This window comes from Theropithecus gelada, chromosome 2, assembly GCF_003255815.1.
Source record: "Theropithecus gelada isolate Dixy chromosome 2, Tgel_1.0, whole genome shotgun sequence".
Classification (NCBI taxonomy): Eukaryota; Metazoa; Chordata; class Mammalia; order Primates; family Cercopithecidae; genus Theropithecus; species Theropithecus gelada.
The window spans coordinates 131,721,813-131,743,491 of NC_037669.1; the positions used below are offsets into that span (position 1 = coordinate 131,721,813).

Sequence of the window (21,679 nt, forward strand, 5' to 3'; positions counted from 1 at the left end):
TTGTCATAAATAGCTCTTATTATTTTGAGGTACGTTCCATCAATACCGAATTTATTGAGCGTTTTTAGCATGAAGGGCTGTTGAATTTTGTCAAAAGCCTTTTCTGCATCTATTGAGATAATCATGTGGTTCTTGTCTTTGGTTCTGTTTATATGCTGGATTATGTTTATTGATTTGCGAATGTTGAATCAGCCTTGCATCCCAGGGATGAAGCCCACTTGATCATGGTGGATAAGCTTTTTGATGTGTTGCTGAATCCGGTTTGCCAGTATTTTATTGAGGATTTTTGCATCGATGTTCATCAGGGATATTGGTCTAAAATTCTCGTTTTTTGTTGTGTCTCTGCCAGGCTTTGGTATCAGGATGATGTTGGCCTCATAAAATGAGTTAGGGAGGATTCCCTCTTTTTCTATTGATTGGAATAGTTTCAGAAGGAATGGTACCAACTCCTCCTTGTACCTCTGGTAGAATTCAGCTGTGAATCCATCTGGTCCTGGACTTTTTTTGGTTGGTAGGCTATTAATTATTGCCTCAATTTCAGAGCCTGCTATTGGTCTATTCAGATATTCAACTTCTTCCTGGTTTAGTCTTGGAAGAGTGTAAGTGTCCAGGAAATTATCCATTTCTTCTAGATTTTCCAGTTTATTTGCGTAGAGGTGTTTATAGTATTCTCTGATGGTAGTTTGTATTTCTGTGGGGTCGGTGGTGATATCCCCTTTATCATTTTTAATTGCGTCAATTTGATTCTTCTCTCTTTTCTTCTTTATTAGTCTTGCTAGTGGTCTGTCAATTTTGTTGATCTTTTCAAAAAACCAACTCCTGGATTCATTGATTTTTTGGAGGGTTTTTTGTATCGCTATCTCCTTCAGTTCTGCTCTGATCTTAGTTATTTCTTGCCTTCTGCTAGCTTTTGAATGTGTTTGCTCTTGCTTCTCTAGTTCTTTTAATTGCGATGTTAGAGTGTCAATTTTAGATCTTTCCTGCTTTCTCTTGTGGGCATTTAGTGCTATAAATTTCCCTCTACACACTGCTTTAAATGTGTCCCAGAGATTTTGGTATGTTGTATCTTTGTTCTCATTGGTTTCAAAGAACATCTTTATTTCTGCCTTCATTTCGTTATGTACCCAGTAGTCATTCAGGAGCAGGTTGTTCAGTTTCCGTGTAGTTGAGCGGTTTTGATTGAGTTTCTTAGTCCTGAGTTCTAGTTTGATTGCACTGTGGTCTGAGAGACAGTTTGTTATAATTTCTGTTCTTGTACATTTGCTGAGGAGTGCTTTACTTCCAATTATATGGTCAGTTTTGGAGTAAGTACGATGTGGTACTGAGAAGAATGTATATTCTGTTGATTTGGGGTGGAGAGTTCTTTAGATGTCTATTAGGTCTGCTTGCTGCAGAGATGAGTTCAATTCCTGGATATCCTTGTTAACTTTCTGTCTCGTTGATCTGTCTAATGTTGACAGTGGAGTGTTGAAGTCTCCCATTATTATTGTATGGGAGTCTAAGTCTCTTTGTAAGTCTCTAAGGACTTGCTTTATGAATCTGGGTGCTCCTGTATTGGGTGCATATATATTTAGGATAGTTAGCTCTTCCTGTTGAATTGATCCCTTTACCATTATGTAATGGCCTTCTTTGTCTCTTTTGATCTTTGATGGTTTAAAGTCTGTTTTATCAGAGACTAGTATTGCAACCGCTGCTTTTTTTTGTTCTGCATTTGCTTGGTAAATCTTCCTCCATCCCTTTATTTTGAGCTATGTATGTCTCTGCGTGTGAGATGGGTCTCCTGAATACAGCAGACTGATGGGTCTTGACTCTTTATCCAGTTTGCCAGTCTGTGTCTTTTAATTGGAGCATTTAGTCCATTTACATTTAAGGTTAAGATTGTTATGTGTGAACTTGATCCTGCCATTATGATATTAACTGGTTATTTTGCTCGTTAGTTGATGCAGTTTCTTCCTAGCCTCGATGGTCTTTACATTTTGGCATGTTTTTGCAATGGCTGGTACCGGTTGTTCCTTTCCATGTTGAGTGCTTCCTTCAGGGTCTCTTGTAAGGCAGACCTAGTGGTGACAAAATCTCTAAGCATTTGCTTATCTGTAAAGGATTTTATTTCTCCTTCACTTATGAAACTTAGTTTGGCTAGATATGAAATTCTGGGTTTAAAATTCTTTTCTTTAAGAATGTTGAATATTGGCCCCCACTCTCTTCTGGCTTGTAGAGTTTCTGCCGAGAGATCTGCTGTTAGTCTGATGGGCTTCCCTTTGTGGGTAACCTGACCTTTCTCTCTGGCTGCCCTTAAGATTTGTTCCTTCATTTCAACTTTGGTGAATCTGGCAATTATGTGTCTTGGAGTTGCTCTTCTCGAGGAGTATCTTTGTGGCGTTCTCTGTATTTCCTGGATTTGAATGTTGGCCTGCCCTACTAGGTTGGGGAAGTTCTCCTGGATGATATCCTGAAGAGTGTTTTCCAACTTGGTTCCATTTTCCCCCTCACTTTCAGGCACCCCAATCAGACGTAGATTTGGTCTTTTTACATAATCTCATACTTCTTGCAGGCTTTGTTCATTTCTTTTTCTTCTTTTTTCTTTTGGTTTCTCTTCTCGCTTCATTTCGTTCATTTGATCCTCAATCGCTGATACTCTTTCTTCCAGTTGATCGAGTCGGTTACTGAAGCTTGTGCATTTGTCACGTATTTCTCGTGTCATGGTTTTCATCTCTTTCATTTCGTTTATGACCTTCTCTGCATTAATTACTCTAGCCATCAATTCTTCCACTTTTTTTTCAAGATTTTTAGTTTCTTTGTGCTGGGTACGTAATTCCTCCTTTAGCTCTGAGAAATTTGATGGACTGAAGCCTTCTTCTCTCATCTCGTCAAAGTCATTCTCTGTCCAGCTTTGATCCGTTGCTGGCGATGAGCTGCGCTCCTTTGCCTGGGGAGATGCGCTCTTATTTTTTGAATTTCCAGCTTTTCTGCCCTGCTATTTCCCCATCTTTGTGGTTTTATCTGCCTCTGGTCTTTGATGATGGTGATGTACTGATGGGGTTTTGGTGTAGGTGTCCTTCCTGTTTGATAGTTTTTCTTCTAACAGTCAGGACCCTCAGCTGTAGGTCTGTTGGAGATTGCTTGAGGTCCACTCCAGACCCTGTTTGCCTGGGTATCAGCAGCAGAGGCTGCAGAAGATAGAATATTTCTGAACAGCGAGTGTACCTGTGTGATTCTTGCTTTGGAAGCTTCCTCTCAGGGGTGTACTCCACCCTGTGAGGTGTGGGGAGTCAGACTGCCCCTAGTGGGGGATGTCTCCCAGTTAGGCTACTCAGGGGTCAGGGACCCACTTGAGCAGGCAGTCTGTCCCTTCTCAGATCTCAACCTCCGTGTTGGGAGATCCACTGCTCTCTTCAAAGCTGTCAGACAGAGTCGTTTGCGTCTGCAGAGGTTTCTGCTGCGTTTGTTATTGTTTACTGTGCCCTGTCCCCAGAGGTGGAGTCTACAGAGACAGGCAGGTTTCCTTGAGCTGCTGTGAGCTCCACCCAGTTCGAGCTTCCCAGTGGCTTTGTTTACCTACTTAAGCCTCAGCAATGGCGGGCGCCCCTCCCCCAGCCTGGCTGCTGCCTTGCTGGTAGATCACAGACTGCTGTGCTAGCAATGAGGGAGGCTCCGTGGGTGTGGGACCCTGCCGGCCAGGTTTGGGATATGATCTCCTGGTGTGCCTGTTTGCTTAAAGCGCAGTATTGGGGTGGGAGTTACCCGATTTTCCAGGTGTTGTGTGTCTCAGTTCCCCTGGCTAGGAAAAGGGATTCCCTTCCCCCTTGCGCTTCGCAGGTGAGGCAATGCCTCGCCCTGCTTCAGCTCTTGCTGGTCGGGCTGCAGCAGCTGACCAGCACCGATCGTCCGGCACTCCCCAGTGAGATGAACCCAGTACCTCAGTTGAAAATGCAGAAATCACCGGTCTTCTGTGTCGCTCGCGCTGGGAGTTGGAGACTGGAGCTGTTCCTATTTGGCCATCTTGCTCCGCCCCTCTGTACTTTTTTTTTAGTAGAGACTGGATTTCACCCATGTTGGTCAGGCTGGTCTCGAACTCTTGACCTCAAGTGATCCACCCACCTTGGCCTCCCAAAGTGCTGGGATTACAGGTGTCATCCTTCTACTCCCTATCTCCATGAGTTCAATTGTTTTGATTTTAAATCCACAAATAAGTGAGAACATGTGATATTTGTCTTTCTGCACCTGGCTTATTTCACTTAACATAGTGATCTCTATTTCGATACATGTTATTGCAAATAACAGGATCTCATTCATTTTTGTGGCTGAATAGTACTCCATTGTGTATATGTAACACATTTTCTTTATCTATTCATCTGTTGATGGACACTTAGGTTGCTTCCACATCTTGCCCATTGTGAACAGAGCTGCAACAAACATGGAGATAGCTCTTCGATATATTGATTCTTTTCTTTTAGGTATATACCTAGCTGTGGGATTGCTTGGTTATATGGTAACTCTATTTTTAGTTTTTTGAGGAACCTCTAAACTATTCTCCAAAGTGGTTGTACAAATTTACATTCTCACCAGCGGTGTATGAGTGTTCCCTTCCCTCCACATCCTCACCGGCATTTGTTATTGCCTGTCTTTTAGGTATAAGCCATTTTAACTGCAGTGAGATGATATGTCATTGTAGTTTTGATTTGCATTTCTCTGATGCTCAGTGATATTGAGCACCTTTTCATATACCCATTTGCCATTTGTATGACTTCTTTTGAGAAATGTCTATTCACACCTTTTGCCCAATTTTTTTATCAGATTATTAAATTTTTTTCCTGTGGAGTTGTTGGGTCTCCTTATGTATTCTGGTTACTAATCCTTTGTCAGATGGGTAGTTTGCAGATATCTTCTCCAATTCTGTGAGTTTTGTGTTCACTTTGTTGATTGTCTCCTCTGCTGTACAGAAGCTTTTTTAACTTGATGTGATCCCATTTGTCCATTTTTGCTTTGGTTGCCTGTACTTGTGGAGTATTACTTAAGAAATTTTTGCCCAAGCCAACGTCCTGGAGATTTTTCCCAATGCTTTCTTGTAGTATTTTCATAGTTTGGGTCTTCAATTTAAGGCTTTAATCCATTTTGACTTGATTTTTGTATATGGTGAGAGATAGGGGTCTAGTTTCATTCTTCTGCATATAGATACCCAGTCTTCCCAGCATAATTTATTGAAGAGACTGGACAAAGACTTTAAATCAGTGATCTTAAATATGCTCAAAGAGCCAAAGGAAAACAGATCACAGTCTGAACAAATAGAAAATACCAGTAAAAGGATAGAAATTATACAAAAGGAATATTATGGGAATTCTGGAATTGGGAAAAAGCAAAGGATAAAAGAAGGGTACATACCCCCAGAAATGCAAAATGTGTTGTCTCTTTAGCAATGAGTTTTATGCAGATAAAAATTACAATGTTATGCCATTCCCATTCATCAGAAAATGGGAAAATGGGGCTCTTTGTAGAACATTGATAGGAACATTAACTGGCACAGCTTTTCTCAAGGATGATTTGGTAAAATCTGTCAAGAGCTTTGAAACTTTTGACATAGCTATTACTTCAGGGAAGTATAAAAGTGCATTGCATATTAATTTGCTCGTTTATTTTCATATTTATCAATTCTTTTACAAACATTTATTGAGAGTCTGTTAGATGCCAGGCACTTGCCCTAGTTGTCAAAGAAAATCCATAAATAAATTCTGTGTTGTTGAAAGGTTTTATTCCATCGGATGAAAGACTAAAAACAAGCAAATGTAACATATTTTAAATGGTAATGAGTGCTATAAAAATTAAGCTGGGCAAAGGAGATGGCATTATTTTAAGTGAGATGATCAGGGAACATTAAAACAAATATAGAAACTAAATGTACGTTACTGGATGGTAAGTAAAATAAATATGGTACAAATGAATTACCTTTGGGATAAAAATTAAAAGTCATAGTACCATAATGTTTTCTATATTACATGATAAATTTTATTTTTACCTTTGATTTTTAAGAAATGCTTGATTCCAATTGTAAGGGCACAGATGTTCAGATTAACATAGTTATTATAAATAAATAAATTATACAATACATTAATGAATTATGCTGTATTAAACGATAGTGTCCAAGGGGAAAGATCTAAATATACGAAGTACTTGGCCTCATTTTTAATTAGCTGACATTGTTGCTTTTATTTATCAGCAGGTGGTGCTATTGCTTGTGTAAGAGATACTTTTTGTGATTCTCATTTTCTCTGTCTTTGAATATTCGGTTAGGCATTATAATAAAAAGGTATCTACCTGTTCATCTTTTCAATTAAAATAATTGCAATGACTTACCATCCGCAGTAACTGCTCCTAAACATCAGTTAATGTGCCCTAAATGAATGTAAGAAACTTTGCATCTATTTTCTCTTCCACTTAAACTTACTTTGTAAATGTACAATTTTATGAATTGAATTTCTTGAACTTGGCCAAAGTTTATGCTTTTTTTCCCCCCAAGAACACAAATCCACTTTTATTTACTTTTCGTTAGCTTAAATCCTTGAGGGGTACAGCATCACACAGATTCTGTGTCCAGTGGCCTTAGCAGGAAGATTTCTTTGGATTTTGGCACAAACCATGCTACTGTTTCCATGGGCCCAAATTATCTTTCCACGGATTACTCTAGTTTGTTTGGTTTGCCACCAGGAGTCACTATGTTGTTCTTTGTTTTATATACATAAGCATATCTCTTGCCCAAATAGAATTCAGTTTCATCTCTAGCATAAACATCTTCAACTTCAGGAAGAGCTGTGTACTCCCTTTGGTTCTGGAGACCCCACTTAGAGCAAGCAAACATGATCTTGTACCACAGCCTTCCAGCCTATTTCCCTTTTAGACATCCTGTTCCCTGCAGGCCTCCACAGGCTCCAAGATGGCAGAAAGAGCCAAAGATTATCCTTTTGAGGATCCTTTCAATGTAATATATTTATACAGGAATAGTAAAGATAAGGGTGAGGTTGGCATTGAGGAGATACTTTTTAAAGTCTCTATAGTCAAGTCATGTTTTTTAGTTTAAATATTTATTTCCCTGTTGAGAAATAACCTGTATGCCTAAGCAATTTGACAGAATACAGAAGGAAAAAAATAGTCTCTTCACTCAAAGGAATGTATCATTTTTTGATCTATCAACACTTTATAAAACATTCTGAATTGTTATTCCCTATATTGTGCTGTTTAACATGATTGCTTATTTTGTTTTAATGTAAGAGTAGCATTAGTATGTTTGTAGAGCCTGGAGTCAAGCCTCCAGCAGTGAATTTACAAAGTCAAAGGCCTCTTCTTGGTCTTTACATTTCTCATCTACAAAATAAATTGTCTAAGCTAAATGATTACCTCTCTCTTTTCAACTCCACGATTCTATGATACCTTTTCTATGGGCATTGGACATCCTGCTTGCTTCTTCTTGTGTTAGTGTATTGATTGTTTCTTTGTTTTTTAATATGAAGTTATTATATAGGAAGAGGCAACACTGCAGCCTTTTCTCACTGCCAGAAGTGAGAAAAACACAAGCAGTGCTGGAGAAGTATGGCTGATCTTATGACTTCAAACTTACTGAATGTTTTCTTTTAGTTGAAGAAAGTAGAAGAAACCATTAAGTAAAAAGGAGATTTGGTTATAAGGATACAGGGATATCTTCCAGAAGCCAGGGAAAGGATATAGCCAGACCTCAGGAAACAGGAACTGGAGTGCTAGGAGAACACAGAAAGTGCCTGTTTTCTTTGTGTCTTTTGTCGCTTCTGTCTGTATATCCAGGTCCTTTTTTTCTTTTCCAGTGGATTGACCTTTTTTAACCCCCTCAGTTTATGTGCTGGGAAGTGACCAGTGTTAACAACTCTGAAGTATACGTTTTTTTATTTGAGAGAGCAGTCAGACTGAGACAAGATTCTTAATCCCAATTTTAAGCACTCCCTCAGGGAAGGGATCACTGACTCAGCTTAGGTTTGGTACACATGCCTGGTCTAATGAGTTGTGTCTAGGCAGGTTGGGGTAAGTGTACCTATTTTGGTTATTTTTTTCTTTTTAAAAGCAACTTCTTCAATAACTTAAAATGTTTTCTTTTGGATATCTTTAATAATCCAGTGCCACATGCCAAGTTCCTACCACCACTTGGTGGCAACGTGGTCACATAGTCAAAATATTGTTTAGGTTTTTTTAAAAAAAATCATTGTTAATAAGTCCTTGAAAGCCAAAACCACAAATCGCAAACTACATTTAAAAAGTGGTAAGACTTTAGGAGGCCAAGGCAGGCAGATTGCTTGAGCCCAGTTCAAGATCAGCCTGGGCAACATGGTGAGACCCCCATCTCTACAAAAAATACCAAAAAAGCATTAGCCAGGTGTGGTGGCAAGTGCCTGTAGTTGTAGCTACTCAAGAGGCTGAAGTGGGAGGATTGCCTGAGCCCAGGAGATTGAGGCTGCAGTAAGCTATGATCGCGCCACTGCACTCCAGCATGGTGACAGAGTGAGAACCTGTCTCAAAAAAAAAAAGAAAAAAAAGTAGTAAAAATATCATTTTATGTGTTTATGCTCATATCTAAATACGAATCTTTAGAACAAAAGGAATATGCTTTTACAATCCCCAAATTAACTGCTATGTTCTTCCTAATGTAACTTAATGACTGGCTGAATAATGGGCCTCCGAAGATATCCATGTGCTAATCCCCAGAACCTTCGAATATGTTACCTAATATGGCAAAAGGAATGTTGCAGATGTGATTAAGGGTAGGGACCTCTAGATGGTAAATTATCCTGGATTATCCAGTCATCCAATATAATCACATGAATTCTTAAAAGCAGAGAACCTTTCCTAGCTGGGGGTTAGTGGACGAAGAAGGACAGATTCAAAGTAAGAGCAGCTCCACCTGCTGTTGCTGGCTTTAAAGGCGAAGGAAGTGGACTGCAAACCAAGGAATGCAGGTGGCCTCTAGAAGCTATGAATGGCCAGCAAGGAAATGGGGACCTCAGTCATACAACTGCAAGAAACAGTTCTGCCCACAATCTGAATGATCAAGGAAATGGACCTTCTCCCAGAGCCTCCAGAAAGGAATGCAGCTCTGTTAGCACCTTGATTTTAGCTCAGTGAAACTCATGTTGGGTTTTTGACTTAGAGAACTGCAAGATAATCAATTTATGTTTTTCTAAGCCTCTACATTTGTGGTAATTTGTTACAGCAGTAATAGAACACTGCAGATATACGTGCAAAGATATAAACTATATCTTTGTAACTGCATTTTAGGGCCAATGTTAGCAATGAGTCATGTAGGTAGAAGATAACTTGGGAAGGATTTCACCTTCTTACTGATAAAAAAATTCCCTCACTAGCTTTATTGCTTTGATTTAAGAAATTGTTTCTTAAAATATAATAGTATCATGGGAGTAACACATTAAACTTATTTTTATCAGGTCCTTTTCTAAGTAACTTGGCTAGCTGAGAGCAGACTTCAGAGCATGTGAAGAGAGGTATAGAATATTTTTGCCCAGGAGATGGCCCTTTATGGAGAGATTTTGGCTAGTTGTAGAACACCCTCAAGGTACTGGATATTTGAGGAAATGCCAGTGATATTTGCCCAGAGCTAAAAACCAAATTGGTCAGCCTCACACTTTTTCAAGACTGCCCTACCTTCAGACAAAGTTGTTGCTTAAAAGAAAATTGGCCTAAGGGAAAAATAGAATGCAAAAAGAAGTTTTAAACTCTTTTATAATCATGTGTTTGTGGTATTAATAGTGTTATTCTGAGTATCTATATTGGTGTCTTAAGAATCGGGATTTTTAGGGCCGGGGGTGGCGGCCCATGCCTGTAATCCCAGCACTTTGGGAAGCTGAGGTGGGTGGATCACCTGAGGTCAGGAGTTTGAGACCAGCCTGGCCAACATGGCAAAACCCCATCTCTACTAAAAATACAAAAATTAGCCAGGTGTGGTGACGGGTGCCTATAGTCCCAGCTACTCAGGAGGCTGAGGCAGGAGAACCTGGGAGGCAAAGGTTGCAGTGAGCCAAGATTGTGCCACCGCACTCAAGCCTGGGTGACAGAGCAAGACTCCGTCTCAAAAAAAGAAAAAAGAAAGAATTGGGATTTTTTTTTTTTGCCGAACCGAGTTTGACATCAGCCTGAAAAACATAGTGAATTGAAACTCTATCTCAAAAAAAAAAAAAAAAAAAGAATTAGGATTTTTTCGGCTAATTAAAGGAGATCCTGAGGTAAGATTGGAGAGGGTAAGTAGAAATCCGATAGTTCCTGGATTGGAATGGAAAGCATTAGAGTTTGTTTTTTATGTTGAAAAAATTACCTATTTCTGTCCACTAAAAAGACCTAGAAAAGCAATGATCAACTCAGTAATAGTATCTAAGCACTTGTGGGCATTCTTTAAATAATATTTTCCACATTTTTATAACATGAACCAGTGCTCCACTGAGAATTCCCCGTGTAAGTCAGGAAATCTGAAATATGAATCTGGACATTTTATCATACTAGGAAACAAGGAAAGTGTCTAAAAAAAAAAAAAAGCTGTAAGAGTCTGTCAAGAAGACTAAAAAAAAAAAAAAACACCCAAGTTGAAAGAGATCTGACTGGCTAAAAGTGAGCCAATTTGAAACGGGCACAGTAGCTCACGCCTGTAATCCCAGCACTTTGGGATGCCGAGGCGGGCGGATCACAAGGTCAGTAGATCAAGACCAGCCTGGCCAATGTGGTGAAGCCCCGTCTCTACTAAAAATACAAAAATTAGCTGGGTGTGGTGGCAGGTGCCTGTAGTCCCAGCTACTCTGGAGGCTGAGGCAGGAGAATTGCTTGAAGCCAGGAGGCAGAGGTTGCAGTAAGCCGAGATCGTGCCACTGCATTCCAGCCTGGGTGACAGAGCGAGACTCTGTCTCAAAAAAAAAAAAAAAAAAAAAAAAAATTGAGCCAATTTGAGCATTCTATTTATTGAAACACATCAAAGGTGTATATACCAACTGGTATAACAAACCGCTATTTACCCATTACTCAACTTCCAACAATTATCAACTAATAACATATCTCATCTGTACCACCACCCACTTAAGCAAATCCCTGGCATCCTATCATTCTGTCACCAAATATTTTAGTATATATCACTGAAAACACAAAGTCTATTGTTAACCTAACCTCAATACCATTATTAAATCTGAAAACAATTAACAGTAATTTTTAAGTATCATCAAGTATCTGGTCACTATTCAAATTTATATTTTTGAAAAGTGATACAATTATGTACCACATAATAACATTTTGGTCAGTGACAGACTGCATGTATGACAGTGGTCCCATAAGATTATAATGGAGTTGAAAAATTCCTATTGCCTAGTGATGCCATAGCCATCCTAGTATCATAGTACAACACATTACTTATGTGTTTGTGTTGATGCTTGTGTAAACATACCACTGCGCTGTCAGCCATATTAAAGTACAGCATGTACAATTATGTACAGTACGTAATACTTGGTAATGATAATAGATGACTGTGGTACTGGTTTATATATTTCTTATACTATCCTTTTTATTGTTATTTTAGTGTGTACTCCAATTTAAAAAAGAAGTTAACTGTAATACAGCCTCACATAGGTCCTTCAGGAGGTATTGCAGAAGAAGACATTGTTATCATAAGGAATGACAGCTTCATGCATGCTATTGCCCCTGAAGACCTTTCATTGGGCAAGGTGTAGAGGTGGAAGACAGTGATATTAATGATTCTGACCCTGTGTAGGCCTACACTAATGTGTGTGTTTATATCTTAGTTTTTAACAAGAAAGTTTAAAAAGTAAAAAACAAAACAAAAAATTTTAAAGATAGAAAAAAACATAAAGAATAAGGATATAAAGAAAATATATTTGTACAGCTGTCCCAACATGTTTTATTTTAAGCTTAGTGTTACTACAAGAGTCAAAAAGTTTAAAAAATTAAGAGGTTTATAAAGCAAAAAGTTATAGTAAGCTGAAGTTAATTTGTTATTGAAGAAAGAAAAATACTTTTCAATGAATTTAGTAGCCTAAGTATACAGTGTTTATAAAATTGATAGTAGTATGCAGTAGTGTTTCAGGCCTTCACATTCACTCACCATTCACTCTCTGACTCACCCAGAACAACTTCCAAGCCTGCAAGCTCCATTCGTGTAAGTGTCATATACAGGTATACCATTTTTTATGTTTTAATGCTGTATTTTATTATACCTTTTTTTGTGTTTAGGTATGTTTAGGTCTACTACTATCATTGTGTGACAGTTTCCTATAGTATTCAGTACAGTAAGGCGCTTAATAGGTTTGTAGCCTAGGAGCAACAGGCTATACCATATAGTCTAGGTGCTATATTATCTATATTTGTGTAAGTACACACTATGATGTTCACATGATGAAATCGCCTAATAGCCCATTTCTCAGAATGCATCCCCTTCATTAAGCAACACATGATGGCAACTAACTGGAAATAATAAAGAATTTATCCTGCCTTTGATATATATACCCCAGGGTAACCAAATAGGTGATGAGAAGATATTTCTTTTTCTAAAACTATTGCAGTTAGTAAGTGAAGAAAAGATTAGAAGATTACCCATTTTGCAACCCTACTGAATTAGTAGATGTAGGCAATGATCGTCATTTACTAAAAGCATAAGAAGAGAGGCAACAGATGTTAATTGCTTCCTACTGGAAGTACAGGTCATTACTCTTATTCATGTAATGCTGTCCCAGCATCCATTTTGTTGTCTTGTCCCTGACTTTTGACCCATCTATTTTGAGATAGTCTCCATCTAGTTAGCATTTTATCTTCTAGATAGATAAGGCCCCGTACCCCGAACTGTTTGATCACCTTCTACTTTTAAGTGTTAGGAACCTGATAATGTAATCCCCAAGTTCCCGTGCTTATCCTTGTGCTCCCTCCAATCAACCCCACCTAGGGGTCGCCAGGGGAAACCCACCTAGGTAACACCCTGCACACCAATAAAAGCTTCCACCCGAAGGTCTCACCCTGTCTCTCTTGCTCCCCATCTGCTGGTCGAGCGTTCATGTTCTTGATGACACCCCACACCTTCCCATTGGCTCTGCCTTCTCGCTTAGACCTATGAGTAGTAAACCTAATCTTTCCATGAATGTTCCTCACTCTGCCACACAAAACCTAACTTAAATACCTCACTAAACAAATTGCAACAGTATACAACATCACCTATGAAGTTTTCTTGCCAAAAATATGGAACCTGAATCTGATCAAGACTCTAAATCTAACTACTAATTTACAGGAAATAAAGGGGACAGAGGAAATGTTAAATAACACCATGAGAATGCAGAAGCCAAAATCCAGACTGGGAAATTTTATAGGACATATGACCCAGTTTCTTCAACAACCACAAAATTACAAAGGGAGGTCAGGCATGGTGGCTTATGCCTGTAATCCCAGCACTTTTGGAGGCCAAAGCAGGAGGATCACTTGAGCTCAAGAGTTCAAAAGCAGCCTGTACAACATAAACCTCATCTCTACTAAAAATAAAAATCCCGATGTCTTGGCATGCACCTGTGGTTCCAGCTACTCAGGATGCTGAGGTGGGAGGATCACTTGAGCCCGGAGATTGAGGCTAGAGTAAGCTATTGCATCACTGTACTCCAGCATGGATGAAAGAGCAAGACATTGTCTCAAAAAAAAAAAAAAAAAAAAAAATTTACAAGGGTAAAAAGATGTGGAAGGAGAACATATAGATCTTACCCATCAAACATAGTGGTTGTACCTTATTTGCATCTTGATTGACACAAACTGGAAACAAATTGGAAAAAAAATGGCAATTGGGAAATTTTGAACAGTGACTTAATGATGGTATTGAAGTTGGGTTTAAAAAGCCTTTTGTCTTTTTAGTGATATATAGTAGTTCCTCCTTGTCTGTGGCTTTGCTTTCATGATTTTTCGGTTACCTATAGGCAACCATGATCTGAAAATATTAAAGGGAAATTCTAGAAATAAAAAATGCATAAGTTTTATATTGCACACTGTTCTGAGCAGCATGATGAAATCCCAAGCCATCCTACTTCGTTTTCCCAGGACATGAGTCATCCCTTTGTCCAGTATATCCACTCTGTATACACTACCCACCCATAAGTTACTTAGTAGCTGGCTTAGTTGTCAGATCAACTGTCACAGTATTTCAGGGCGTGTGTTCAAGTAACCCTTAGTTTTCTTAATAATGGCCCCAAAGCACAAGAGTAAGGATGCTAGCAATTCAGTGTGCCACAGAGAATCCATAAAGTGCTTCCTTTAAGTGAAAAGGTGAAAGTTCTCAATTAGAAAAAGATGGTATGCCGAGGTTACTAACAGCTATGGTAAAAATGAATCTTCTATCCATGAAATTGTGAAGGAGGAAAAACAAATCTGTTCATAGTGTTATATAGACAGTACAGAACTATCTGTGGTTTCAGGCCTCCACTGGGGGTCTTGGAACCTATCCCTGTGGATAAGAAGGGACTACTATGTGCTGAAATATTTATTGATGAAATGATATGATAGGGATTTGCTTTAAATAATCTGGGCCATGGAGAAGTGGATGGTGGTACAGAGGAGATGAGAATTAGCCGTTAGTTGATAATTGTTGGAAACTGGGTAACAGGTAAATGGGGGTCTACTATGCCAGTCATTCTCAAAGTGTGGTCACTGGCCCAGTAGCTTCAGGACCCTCTGGGAGCTTGTTAGAAATGCAAATTTTTTGACCCCAGCCCACATCCACTAAATCAGACACTCTGGGGTCGGGCCCAGGAATCCATTTTAACAATCCTTCTAGGTAACTCTGATGCACACTAAAGTTTGAAAACCACTGCTTTGTATTATTATTCCTACTTAAGTTTATGTTTGAAATTCAAAGAAATAAAAAGTGCAAAAGAAAAAAATTAGTTTATGAATATAACAAGCCAAATGTACACATACCTAGGAGAAGCTGGTTTAGAGGCTAAGACAAGGTTGTATAATTGTCTTAATAGTTAGCAGATGAGTTGGTAAGGTACTGTCAGAGAGCCAGCTGCTAATGATAAACTAAATTACAAATTTTGCTCTTCTCTTGAAACAATGGCTCTTTATTAAAATCACCTAGAGAACTTTTAAACACACATCCAGACCTACCCCCAGGAGATTCTGGATTTAATTGGTTGGATCAGAGCTAGGGTTTTGGCTCTCTTTTTTAAAAGTTTCTAAGATGATAATAATGTGCAGCTAGCATTGATAACAAGTATCCTAACTTTATGTGCATAAGAATTATCTCAAGAGCTTGTTAAAAGCTTCCTGTCTCTCCTCTCCAGAGATTCAGATTCAATAGCTTGGGGTAGGGTCCATGAATTTACATTTCTAATAAGCTCACACGTGATATAGATGCTGCTGGCTTGCACACTTTGAGTAACATCTTAAAGTAAGAGATAGTCTGGTCAAAGAAAACGATAAGATAAGTAACAGTATAGGGGAGAAAAAGTATGTCTCTTCCCATCTTAGGTTTATGAATGAGGACCCTATAAATAACGAAAGACAGATTAACAACAACAACAAAAAAGCATACAATTTTATTTAATACAAACTTTACATAACATGGAAGCCTTCAGAAATGAAGACCCGCCCCCCCCACCCCAAGAAACAGGGAAACCTGTGTATTTTTATGCTTAGGTTTTATTACAAATGAACTGTCATGCAAAAGTATGATTGGACAGAGAGGTTATGATCTAATGCTAATAAACTGGGGGAAATGTAGCAAAGCCTTTCTGTTCAGATTATTCCTCTCTGCATCCCTGTGTCTTTAGAGATAAGGATGTTCCTTTCCTCCTAGTACAGGGAAGGTACCTCTCCCTTGATGAACTGACCTGCCTTGGGAGAGGGGTGAAAGAAGGTTAGAGAATGACGTTCCTGCTTCTACTGTGTTCTCTATGTCAAAAATTTTGGATTTTGGAGTATTTTGGCTTTTGAATTTTTCAGATTAGGAATGCTCAACCTGTATAACAATATCGTGATAGTAAAGTTAAATTAAATTCTTACATTAAAATTTTTTTAATTTACAATTTAAAAATTATTTTAAATGTAAGCATTAAAAATTAAAATTTCATCACCAAGGTATTAAGCCCAGTACCCATTAATGATAACAAACCCCCATGATACAAGGTTACCTGTATAACAAACCTGTACATGTACCCCTGAACTCAAAATAAAAGATTAAAAAATAAAATTATTTCTCTCTGTTTTAGATTAGTAATAAAACAATATAATCGAAACCTAATCAGCAGAGAATAAGTCTTTAATAGTTACTAAAATTGGGGAGACATACTGGAACTATTCCAAAAATTAAAAAGGAGACACTCCTCCCCAACTCATTCTATGAGGTCCGCATCATCCTGATACCAAAACCTGGCAGAGATATGACAAAAAAAGAAAACTTCAGACCAATATCTTCGATGAACATCAATGCAATAATCCTCAACAAAATACTGGCAAAGTGAATCCAGTAGCACATCAAAAAGCTTATCCACCATGATCAAGTAGGCTTCATCCCCAGATGCAAGGCTGATTCAACATACACGAATCAATAAATGTGATTCATTACATAAACAGAACTGAAGACAAAAACCACACGATTATCTCAATAGATGCAGAAGAGGCTTCTGATAAAATTCAACATCTGTTCATGTTAAAAACTCTCAATAAACTAGGTGTTGAAAGAATACCTCAAAATAAGAGCCATATATGACAAACTTACAGCCAATATCACACTGAAAGGGCAAAAGCTGGAAGCATTCACCTTGAAAACCAGCACAGAACAAGGATGCCCTCTCTCACCACTCCTATTCAATACAATATTGGAAGTTCTGGCCAGAGCAATCAGGCAAGGAAAAAAAAAATAAGGGTACTCAGATAGGAAGAGAGGAAGTCAAACTATCCCTGTTTGGAGATGATATGATCCCATTATATATCTAGAAAACCCTGTCATCTCAGCCCAAAAGCTTCTTAAGTTGATAATCAACTTTAGCCGAGTCTCAGGATACAAAATCAATGTGCAAAAATCACTAGCATTCCTATACACCAACAACAGACAAGCAGAGAGCCAAATCACGAATGAACTCCCATTCACAACTGTCACAAAAAGAGTAAAGTACCTAGCCAAAATACTCCAAAATCCAAAACTTTTTGAGCACCAACATGATGCCACCAGTAGAAAATTCCAACACTTGACCTCATGTGACAGGCCACAACCAAAACATCTGCAAAACTTTGTTTCATGCACAAAATTATAAGAAATATATGTATAATTGCCTTTATGCTATGTATAAGAAATATATATATAATTACCTTTATGCTATGTGTATAACATATATATGAAACATAAATGAATTTTGTGTTTAGATTTGGGTCTCATTCTCAATATATCTTCTTATGAATATGCAAATATTTCAAAATCTGAAGAAATCCAAAATTTGCTTCTGGCCCCCATGCATTTCAGGTAAAGGATACTCAATCTGTATTCCTTGAGATGTGTTTTCAGGGATAAGTTGCATGTTGCAGATTTTATTTCTGTTGGTTCGTGTGGACTGTAAAGGAAATCAGTTGAATATGGGATGATGATATACTATTATCTAAACATTTCATTTTCTCCTCTTAGGATCATGCATCTGTAAGTTCTTAGATAAATATTTCTGTTTAATTTTAGTAAGACATTTCTTTCTGGCTGATTTGGTTCTTCCAGTGTTTTAAAACCATACTTTAAATTCGGTAGTCCTCCCTTTTTCACAGTTTCTTTTTCTGTGAGTTCAGTTACCCTCTGTCAACTGCAGTCCGAAATGGAATTTCCAGACATAGAGATCACACTCACGTAACTTCTACTATAGTATATTTTTATAATTGTTCTATTGTATTATTAGACATTGTTAATCTCTTACTTTCCCTAATTTATAAATTAAACTTCAACATAGGTGTGTATATATAGACAAAAACATAGGATGCATAGGGTTTAGTACTATCCATAGTGTCAGGCTTCCACTGGGGATCCTGGGACTTATCCCCATGGTTAAGGAAGGAGTGTTATATGAATGTATGATTTTAAAATAGAAATTAAACTAAGATCTCTGTTTCTTCTACACCATGAGGATAGACTAGATTTAGAAAGAGAGATATGCCATAAGCCTATATGTTAATAAATCAAGACTCGTTTGTCATTACCAACCACTTTTAATCTTTATGTAAAATAGTATTCATGTAGTGTTTCATAATTCTTTTTTGTCAAACACAAATGAATTAATTTCATTTTATCGCCCAAAGCAGGTTATTAGTATCTTTGAAGTTCCCAGTCTTACAGTTATTTTCAAAAGATGACTTCAAATATTATATGTATTCTTTTTTTAATTGATTCTTCTTAATTTTTGAAAAGGAAGTTTCTAGTATTTTCATACTGCTGATGAAGCAAAGGTTATGGTTTGTTCATTATCTTCTCCTTGATAACTTTATTATTAGGCCTTTACTGAAGCCATTAAAGCAACAGTTAGTGGCTCTAAAGCTGGAGGGTGGGGAGAGTTGTAAAAGAGTGTCAGCAAGGGGTCAAAGAGCCTTTCAGTATGTTTTTGTTATGTATGAACTTTTATTAGGAATTTTAAATTCTTGTTTTGTAATAGTATTAATTAGTAAAGCTTTATATTTTTCCATTCCCCCAGATTTGTTGTCAAAGTGAGCCTGTAGCTAATAATGAGTATTTCTGGAAAAAAAAATGTAAAACAAACAAACAAATTCTATCTATCTATCTATCTATCTATCTATCTATCTATATCCAGCCAAGAGCAACAACAACAACAAAATCAAGACTGTGATTATACGCTGTAAGGCTGGAGAAATGGAAAGAGAATATGTATATAAGTTTAGTCAAATTAATTATCCTAGCAAATAACATATGTTGCATCTGAAAAATGAAACAAGTGCATATAATACCATGTATTAAAAAGTTTGCTTTTTTTCTTATGTCTTACTTATACACACACACACAAGAATCTCTTTTGTCCTATTTAATGCTTATTGATATCTCTAAATAACTTTCTCAATTAGATAGATAGGTTCTAGGAGACGTTATACTTACTGCAGTCCGTTAAAAAAAAAAGAAAAGAAAAGAAATAAATCCAATTTCGTGTAATTTCATGATTTAGGATGTGTGTCAGAGCTATTTTAGTTACATTATGTGTTGAGTTTCAGTTTTTTTGTGACATTCTTAAAATATTGTAATGAGATTTTTTTTAGATGTGGAGACTATATATTAAGAATGAATAATAAGATGTCTTTGTTTTTTCTACAGAATCTTTGTGTTTACCTATTAAGTATTATTACTGAAAAGGAATAGTAAACATTGAAATGATGTGGGTTTTTTATAGTTCTTGAGATATTTCATACGGTGTTTTATCATGATGTTCTACTGTGGACTTTAACAATTACATCTGTATTTTCCATTCAGTACACTGTAATTTTAGTAAGAAAAATATTTTAATAATTCCAGAACTGACATTCTTTTAAAAATGATCTTAATATGTTGTCATGTGCCTGATTTAAAACTTCCTAAAAAATTTTTTCAATAAGTCCATTTTTTTCTTGTTTTTTCTCCCCCAGTGGTCATATGCATTAGAAAAACCCAATACTGGCAGCATATTTAATATTGCGTGGTCTATTGATGGCACTCAGATTGCTGGAGCCTGTGGAAATGGACATGTTGTTTTTGCACATGTGGTGGAACAACATTGGGAGTGGAAAAATTTTCAAGTAACATTAACTAAAAGAAGGGCCATGCAGGTATGATTATGTTCCAAGGTTGGTTAAACCTGCTTCTTTTCATATTAGTTAACTGTACAGAATATGGAATTATTTTCATTAATTATATTTAGTCAAGCTTATAAAAATTCAGTCACATTAGAAATATTTTAGCTATGCCATTAGTGACTTTCTCTGACATAAAAACCTTTCACAGATATAGAACCTGAATGCCAAAGCTACTCGGTTATGCATTTAGTACAAATATGGTAAAATTGGAAACATTGAGGAAATGTTGAGGAAAAAGCTGTAACAAATAGGAGCATGTTGGATTTGACTCCTGGAGCTGAATCCAAGGCAGGCCTAATCTGCCAGTTACTGACAGGGTTAATTGTTTTACTTATTTGTAATTGGATGAACTTATTTAACCTGATTTTTTTTTTTTTTTAATTTATTTTAAGAATTACCTAAGGAGAGTCAAAATGGGAAAATGGTATAGGAAGTTCTTATTAGGAATTAAGAAGTATAGGGGAAGAAAAATATCTCTACCCATCCTAGGCTCATGACTGAGGTCCCTATAACAAAAGGCATATTAACAAGAAAAAAGCATATAAACTGATTTAATGTAAGTTTTACATGACACCAGAGCCTTCCTGAGGAAATGTAGATCTGAAGAAACAGTTAAGCCTGTGTGCTTTTACGCTACGTTTGATGAAGAGTAGACAGTTGTGGCGATACGCAGTAGGCCAAAAAAGGTATGATCTAGTGGTAATAAGCTAGGGAAAATTTAGCAAGACCTGCATGTTTAGATTCTTCTCTGTGTCCCTGTGTCTTCAGAAATAAGGATATAACTTTCCTCTGGGTATAGGGAGGGTACCTCTCACATGAGAGTCTTATGACCTGCTTCAGGAAAAGGTCAGAAAATCCTTTCTAGGTTTTATGACCTGTGTGAGAGAAGAAGAGTTGGGGAAGGTCAGACTGACCTCCTGCTGCTCTTGTTTTATCAAATTCCTTTAGCTTAAAATATTCAGTATGCCATAGTGCCATAATAGTGTATCCTCAATCCCATCAGAAGAAAATTTTGAAGTGAAATATTTTGTAGATAAATACAAGGAGGTTGGAATGTGGCAATGGGAAGTAGACAGATGTTTTACAGGTCAAAAGTCATCAGTGGGAGGGCACAAGTATCCTCATGGCTCATCTTTGTCTCTCTTTCAGGGCCTCTAGCCCAGTGCCTTGCCCTTAATATATTAATAATTAGTTGAAGAAAGGTACAAGGAGAAGATCAAAGTGCAATGTGTCAATAGAAATCCTCTGAAAAAGAGGGATTCGACCTTTGTCTTCTTCCTTTTGCCTGTATCAATTGCCTCTATCTTCAGTATTCATAATTCATATTATTACTATAAAAATTTAGAAGCATAGGCAGGTCTATTCAAATATTCTGTTAGCCCACATATCCAGATTTTAAAATTTGGATAATATTGTCACTAGATTACTAATAATTAGGTATATTATACTTTTTCTTTATTCTGCTTATTTATTTTAAAATTATAAAACTTTTTATTTAGATAATTTAAAACACACACAGAGTAGTATATTGAATCCCATGTGCTCATCACCCGGCCCCAGTAATCACCAATTCATGCTTAAGCCTGCCCGGTCCATGTCCTGTCTACTTTCCTTGTTCCCCAAATTCAGACGTCGTATTTCATTTGTAAATATTTTAGTATATATAACTAAAAGATAAGAACTCTGTTTTAACATAACCACACTACCATTATCATATCATATAAAATAACAATTTCTTAACATTATCAAATATCCACAAAGTGTTTAAATGTCCAATTGTTTCCTACATGCCACAAAACTTTGTTTGAATCAGGATCCAATT

General features: G+C 37.2%; 1 protein-coding gene and 1 pseudogene across 2 annotated transcripts in view; one reads left to right on the forward strand and one right to left on the reverse strand.

Moving 5' to 3' along the window:
* Positions 1–21,679, forward strand: part of IFT80 (intraflagellar transport 80) — a 141,376-nt gene that overhangs the window by 58,936 nt on the left and 60,761 nt on the right. For both annotated transcript variants that reach the window (XM_025374804.1, XM_025374805.1), the window contains one exon: positions 19,651–19,830. In XM_025374804.1, coding sequence (XP_025230589.1) covers positions 19,651–19,830 — 180 coding nt within the window. The remainder of the gene's footprint in view (positions 1–19,650; positions 19,831–21,679) is intronic.
* Positions 6,546–7,434, reverse strand: LOC112618365 (annotated as a pseudogene).